Source organism: Scylla paramamosain, chromosome 28 (genome assembly GCF_035594125.1).
Source record: "Scylla paramamosain isolate STU-SP2022 chromosome 28, ASM3559412v1, whole genome shotgun sequence".
Lineage (NCBI taxonomy): Eukaryota > Metazoa > Arthropoda > Malacostraca > Decapoda > Portunidae > Scylla > Scylla paramamosain.
This window is the reverse complement of record NC_087178.1, coordinates 1,225,001-1,232,500: the sequence shown is the minus strand read 5'-3', so window position 1 is coordinate 1,232,500 and position 7,500 is coordinate 1,225,001. Positions and strand designations below refer to the sequence as shown.

Below are 7,500 nucleotides of genomic sequence, written 5' to 3'. Positions count from 1 at the left end.
GTGTGTGTGTGTGTGTGTGTGTGCGGCGAGGCTGGTTGGGTGGGTGGATGGAGGAATGGAATGGGATGGGTTGCTGTGAGTGGGTGGGAGGGCGGGAGAGTGGGCGAGAAGGGGTGTGGGCGCGCGTTCATAAGATGACGTCACAGCTCATACGTTTCTCAGATGAAACTGTAAACACACACATGACTGCTAATGTCCGAGAGGGTAGTAGTAGTAGTAGTGTACCCAATAATGTGGCATCGGTTGTTGAGTGATAGTGATAATCATATGGGGATGACTTCATCAGCAAGATCGTACCACATAACAATGGATGTTTGCCACTATTTGAATCTGACTCGCTTGCTATCAATACACCATTATAGCCATTATACTCATATCGCGGCAAAAAAAAAAATAAATAAATAAAATAAAATAAAATAAAATAAAAATAAATAAATAAATAAAATAAAATAAAATTAATTAATTAATTAAAATAGTTATAGGATATAAAATCATGAAATATCAACGTGTGTGTGTGTGTGTGTGTGTTATCTAGATATACATAGTAACAACTCAAAAATACTTCAATGGCTTCCATCTCTTACCAAATACGTACAACCAACATAGCACCATAGCATTGTTAGATAAGCCATTTCAAGCCACCCATTCATCCCTCCAATCCCCGACAACCCCCACACAAGACACACCCACACAGAGGCAGAGAACAAGAAGCCCTAGTAATATTCCTGGCGTAACTCACTCTACTAACGTTTGTAGGAAAAACTGACGAAAAGTATCTGTCACCGTCGCCAGTACAGCTAGACAGGTTTCACGTCTTGGCTCCGGGCATTCTTCCGTGTGTGTGTGTGTGTGTGCGTGTTTGAGAGACCCCACAAGTACCTTACACATGCCCTCACGCACTCCACTTCCTGTTCATGACGTTACACTTATCAGTACAACCACCACCACACATCAATAGTCTTAACTTAGGTTCCTTCTTCAAGTCCTGCATGCAAACCAATCTGTCTGGTAATGGTCGCAATTCGAGCAAAGTATACAGCTTCAGATCCTTCCTGTATTCTTGTTACTGTCACGCTATTATATAACCATAGCATATTTCTACTACCTAGCATAGCTGAACGTTATCGTGATAAATTATCGTGATATATCGAGATACCGATGTCAGATTATCGGTTATCGATCATTATTTTTCCGTGTTATCGATTCAACGGTACCGCCGATACTTTCGGTTCCAAATTAACAATAATTGATAATTTTAGTTTATGGAAAATGAGCATGCTGAAGTCTTAAACTTTCACATATATAATTAAATTTATTTAAAACTATTTTTCATTAGTGGAAACAAGATAAACATTAAAGTTAGAATTTTATGATTTTTTCGATCTTTTTTATTTAAAAATATCAATATCGTTATCGCTAGTATTGAAATTTTGGATTTATCAATTTATCGAATAAATCGGCGATAAATCAATTTATCGCCGATAAGGTTATCATTATCGATTTATCAATTATTGTGATAATTATTTTTCATCATCGCGCCCAGCTATGCTACCTAGTGTGGCTTGTTCTTTTTGATGGAACCCTTCAATTCTATTGTTAAACTTATCAATCTTGGTTTATTTTTAAATTAACACATTCTTAAAGTCTCCCATCAATTATATGATTTACATTATACTGCAAGTTGTGTTAAATTTACTTCAGTAAGTTTCATTATTAAGTAATCTTCCCATCCTGTTAGTGACTAGTGACTACACACACACACACACACACACACACACACGACAGTTCACAATGTAATTTTGGATATTCTTTTGGAATGTGTTCTCAAGGGACTGACACTTTCAGTGGACACTTTTTTTTTTCTGGTTTCGTTGTCCTTACCTTGAGCCTGCCTGACAAAAAGAAAAAGATTACTTCATCACAGTCACACATTAATCATACTGATACCTAATATAATGACAAATATGTGTTCTACTTTCATCAACCCTTATGCTGGCACACAATCCATATTGTGCCTCTGTAGCTTGTTTTTCAAATAAAAGCATAAAAGTACTTATAAATTCCCAGTGTCACACCCCCTCTTTCTTTTCAATGTCAAACTAAACACTATATCTAATTGTGTTTTCCTATTTCTTTACAGACCGAAGGTACTCATATTCTTTTCATATAGAGTCCTATACTATTGTATGATCCATAGTAATTGTGTTAACACTCCTACACAGCAAAGATAATTATATTTCTCTCCTAAAGATCTAAGATAATTAATTATGTTTCTTCCCCTCCACAGGAAAATATGTAATATCTTCTCTCCTGTATATCCACAATATAATTATGCTCTCTGCCTATACAATGAAGATAATCATCTTCCTTTACCTACTATATAGAACAAAGAAAATTATGCTTTCTTTTAACAAGCCAGCTCACATACACTGACCCATCATAATCAGACTTGTCATCCTTCACTGAGCCAAACATACCAAACTCTGCCCCTTTTATTTATTTTATAAATTATTTATTTATTTATTTATTTTTATATAAGAGGGGCACTGACGAAGGCCAACAGTTTAAAAAAAAGGTCCACTGCAACTGCCAGTCCCTAAAGAGATGTCAAAAGGATTGGAGGATAAGTGTCTTGAAATCTCCCTCTTGAAAGAGTTTGTCATAGGAAGGAGAAAATATACAACAGAAGCAGATACGGAGTTCCAGAATTTGCTTTGAGTCCGAGTAAACTTACCTGACTAGAGCGAGGAGAAGGATACCGGCTGCTGAGAGGGACCAGCCAGCAGCGGCAAAAGCAGCAGGCAGGGTGAGGCATCCTGTCCCCACAATGAGGTTGAACACATAGATGAGTCCCGTCTGAGGAAAAAAAAATCAAAGCAACACTGTGATTATGTGAGCTTTTCCACGACAAGGGTGAACACATACATAGGGTTTGCACTTCAAATACTTTTGTTATTTCTGGTATACAACATTAAGGTGTGGAGATTAATTTGTTTTCCTATGGGGAACAGACTGGCTGATTTAATACACTGAAAAAAAAAAAAAAAAAAAAAAAATTATATATATATATATATATATATATATATATATATATATATATATATATATATATATATATATATATATATATATATATATATATATATATATATATATATATTCTTCTTTTAGAAGGTCAGTTAAAAGAATTACTGTATACAGATCAGTACTGGTATACTAAGTCAACAGCAACTAAAGCCCACAAAACCTGCTGATGTATAAATGCTATACACAAACAGCAGCCACCATTTAGCCACTCCTAAAACTAATGCAGAGTTACAGCACCAAATGTCAACACTACCAATATGCACTATGAGATGATCAGTCTGCTTAATACCATAATTCTTTTAAAATTATATTTTACTGTTTCAAGCCCTTTAAGAAAGTTTCCCCTTTTTTTGGAACAAGGAAATGGGAAGTCTGTCCATCATTTAGAAATTACTAAGTGATGACTTAACAAGGACTTGTGCTATTACAAGTTTTTTGAGGATTAAGGAAAAAATTAAGCATCCTTTAACATGTATTGCACTACTACAAGGGATGGTGACTTGAACTGCATAATTGATAAAGAAATGGTATTCAAATGGAATCGTGAGTGCTATCATCACTGTTACCAAATCCTAAGCTATTTATACTTGGGGACAACATAATGAACAATGAAAATTTTATATTAGCAGCCTTTCATGTTACTTTTTTATTAGAGAATGTAACTGCTAAAAGCTAAAAGAACAAACAAAAGTATCAATGGGGCAGAACACTTTACTTACAAACTTACTAGAAACATTTGCTTTTAGGGAGCGCATTTGATAAAGCTCATTTCTGACATCTGAATGGTGCATTCACACACTCCTGTGACATAAGCTAGCTGCTATTACCACAAATGCTACAAGTGGTATTATGGTATTTCTTATAAATCCAAACTGAGAAAACTGCCTCTGATCTGAAGCACAACTGAAATCAATAAAGCCTCCAATGCATATGTCATTTCTGTCCTCACATATACATTATCTAACCACTCTTGGCACTTGCCAGGCAAGATGGAGGTTTGTGGTCTGGATAAGCTCTTGTCCACTTTGGCTGGAATTCAAATTCTGGATAGTGAGTAATAATTTTACACACACTAATATGACTAGCACTGCTCTTTGTTTAACATCCACAGTATACCTAGATAAAGCATTACTGAAGAAGACCTAGAATCACTGGTAATGAGCTAAGAAAGAGGATGTAAGTTTATTAGTCTGGTGATGAGATAATGCAGACCATGTTGATTTGAGAGGGTGGCAGAATGTGATGGGGCAAAGTGCTTAAAGACTCAAACACAGTTGGTAATGTTTTTAGAAATCTATCCATTAACATTTTGAACTGAGAGGCCAAGAAAAGTCCCAGAGATGTATGCCTTCACAGAGACTGCGGGAGGCTACTGCCTGGCAAGTTGCCATCATATGAAAAAGAGTTACACATATAAGCATGTATAGACCCTTTAAAAAAATAATGATGGATATGATAAAGGTATGCAGTATCATGAATTCATTTGCTACAGGCTCCATACATATATATATATATATATATATATATATATATATATATATATATATATATATATATATATATATATATATATATATATATATATAGTATTATTAATATTCAAAGTTTAGTCTGAAATGTTTCTTGGTATTAAGTATTGTATGTTTTAACTTTGCTAAATAGACATTCAGTACATCATTAATTACCTAATTTTTCATAACTGGTCAAAGGTTCTCCATATTAAAGTTACAATTATTATTCTGCTCATCTTTTCCTATGACTCTGTAATGAAAAAAACTGCATTTGGACCTAAAACTCAAATATCAATATATCAAGAGAAAAATTATCACATGCATAACTGTGGATTCTACACAGTGACAGAAGCTTAATGCACACGCAGTCTCTAATTTATAAACGTTAAATGCCAGATTATAAAAAAAACATATATTTTAAGTGGCTCAGCTGTACTATGTTCAAACTCCTCATAGTAGGTGGTCCACAAGACTATCCTTCTCCACCAGGCTTGATGGGGCAATGAGTGTGAATAATGTGTGTATTAGTGAATGATTTGTCTAGGTCAGCCCGAGTAGGATTGCTGCCCTAGTGTTTAGACGGACAGATTTTACTGTGTGTGTGTGTGTGTGTGTGTGTGTGTGTGTGTGTGTGTGTGTGTGTGTGTGTGTGTGTGTGTGTGTGTGTGTGTATAACCAAGACAAGATGTTTACATTCATGTAGAAAAGCACATACACATGCATGTGTATGCACACAGACATGCATGTACATATGCACACACACGCACGCACGCGCGCACACACACACACACACACACACACACACACACACACACACACACACACACACACACACTTCATTGGGAACACAGTCTCATACAGAGATAGAGAAATATGTGCATATTTTTTATCAGTTTAAAGAAACCTGAATCCATCATGTTGTGTTTAGAACAAAGACAAGTTGAGACAGAATTCACATCACCTTCACATCACATCACTCACCAAGGACTGGCCAAAATTACTGCACACTGCCATCACTAAGAAATAATGATAAATACCTAAAATAAAACTCAGTATTGTAATCTTCCTATTGTGTGAGATGACTGTCAGGAGTTAGCTACATACACACACACACACACACATATATATATATATATATATATATATATATATATATATATATATATATATATATATATATATATATATATATACACACACACACACACACACACACACACACACACACACACACACACACACACACAAAGATACAGGCTATCCTGACTGCCCCAGATACCAAAGGGATCATCTCTTATTCTCCCCAATACAGATTTACATTCAACCAGTCATGCTGAGAAAAAAATAAATAAATAATAATAATCTCATTTTTAAATTACATCATAATCAGATTTTTTCCTTTCTTGGCAATAAGCACAACACAGGAAGCACATAGTAAAATCATAAGTTGCATCCATCATACATAAACATGCTAAACTGGTCACTGTTCTATGAGTACATGGATAACGACAGGACACCATACACAGAAAGTGACTCGTTGAAAAATTATAAAGAAACTGATGGGGTTTTTACATGTGAATGCAACTACATTGGACTTGAAAACAGTTTACAGAAGTATAATTTTTTTCAGTATAAATTTTCATGAAAAAGCAGTAGGCTAATTGTACACATCATAAATCCTCTTGAAGTCTATGTTAGTCATTTTCACAAGGAAAAGGTCACTGGTTTCTTGATGAAAAGATGTGGTGCAACACACATGAACTGGGCCTACAGCCAGCCTGATCCATGGATATTACAGAGTAGAAAGGTAAACTATCTTAGCTCTCAGATACTGCTGCAGAAACTGTCAGAAATAACATGCAACTAAGCCATGCATAGTATTTGCCAGATGCCAAATTTTGCAAATGAGGATGATGGGTGGAAATAGGTAGAGATGTTTCATGCAGAGACTGCCACATGTAGGTCAGACAGTTTCTTGCAGCTTCCCTTATTTTCTTATGTTTTTATGTAATTATGTGAGGGAATGCTTATGAATTTAATTATGTATACACCCTATTTCAATTACCCTACTTTAAAGGGATGTCAGTGTGATATGTAAATGGAGACTAAAATTTTAAGAACACATTAATACTCTTAAATATTGATGACTTGTTTGCAATATAAGTGCAGTCTCATTCTTCATTAAATTCCACATATCTGATCCCAAAAAATTATTATCCAGCATGTACTTTATGTTGTAACAACTGTGAGTTAGATTAATGGGCTTGTATTAGTATAGTACTAGTTACACAATACCATAACACCTTAAATAAACATGCGATTTGACTTTATGAACTAATCCAACTTAAGAAACTATTTGCCATTTTAAAGTAAATTAGTACAGTATGCAAAGTATTATACACACTACTCTATTTATTAGATTACAAAAGATCCTAAGTTATTGCAAGTAGCGACAAACCTTTACATTCTTAATAAGCTATTTGATTTCACCATTCAGGTACTTTACACTTACTAAAGTTCCAAAGAAAACTAACCAAGGGCTACTATTGTTTATCGGGGGTGTGTGTTCAGTTATAAAGAATATCGTGGGGAGAAGTGCACTGTGCATGGTTAAAATATATCTCACCGCACGGGAATACTGCTCCCCAGGGTGTAGTCCCACTGGGGCAGGCATCTCGCTGGAGGGGTAAGGCGTGTGGAGGTCAGACACCAAACATCAGGGCAAGATGGAGGTGGAGCAGCTGGAGAAGGCAACACACAATAGATGACCTTCGTATGTTTCCTCACACTCGAATCGTTCCACATCAATGCCAATGATAAGACTATTATGTTATCTTCCTTGCTATCTCATCATGTGTATAGGTGACTGCTGGGGGTCTGTCGGTCACTCATGAACGCTACG

General features: G+C 35.5%; 1 protein-coding gene across 1 annotated transcript in view; it reads right to left on the bottom strand.

Moving 5' to 3' along the window:
* LOC135115114 (transmembrane protein 104-like) overlaps nucleotides 1-7,500 on the bottom strand; it is a 36,761-nt gene that overhangs the window by 28,920 nt on the left and 341 nt on the right. Inside the window, exons 1-2 of the mRNA XM_064031613.1 lie at nucleotides 7,225-7,500; nucleotides 2,735-2,856 (exon numbers count right to left, since the gene is read on the bottom strand). The exon at nucleotides 7,225-7,500 is cut by the window's right edge and continues 341 nt beyond it. Of these exons, the coding sequence (XP_063887683.1) occupies nucleotides 2,735-2,856; nucleotides 7,225-7,272 (170 nt within the window). The 5' untranslated portion in view covers nucleotides 7,273-7,500. The remainder of the gene's footprint in view (nucleotides 1-2,734; nucleotides 2,857-7,224) is intronic.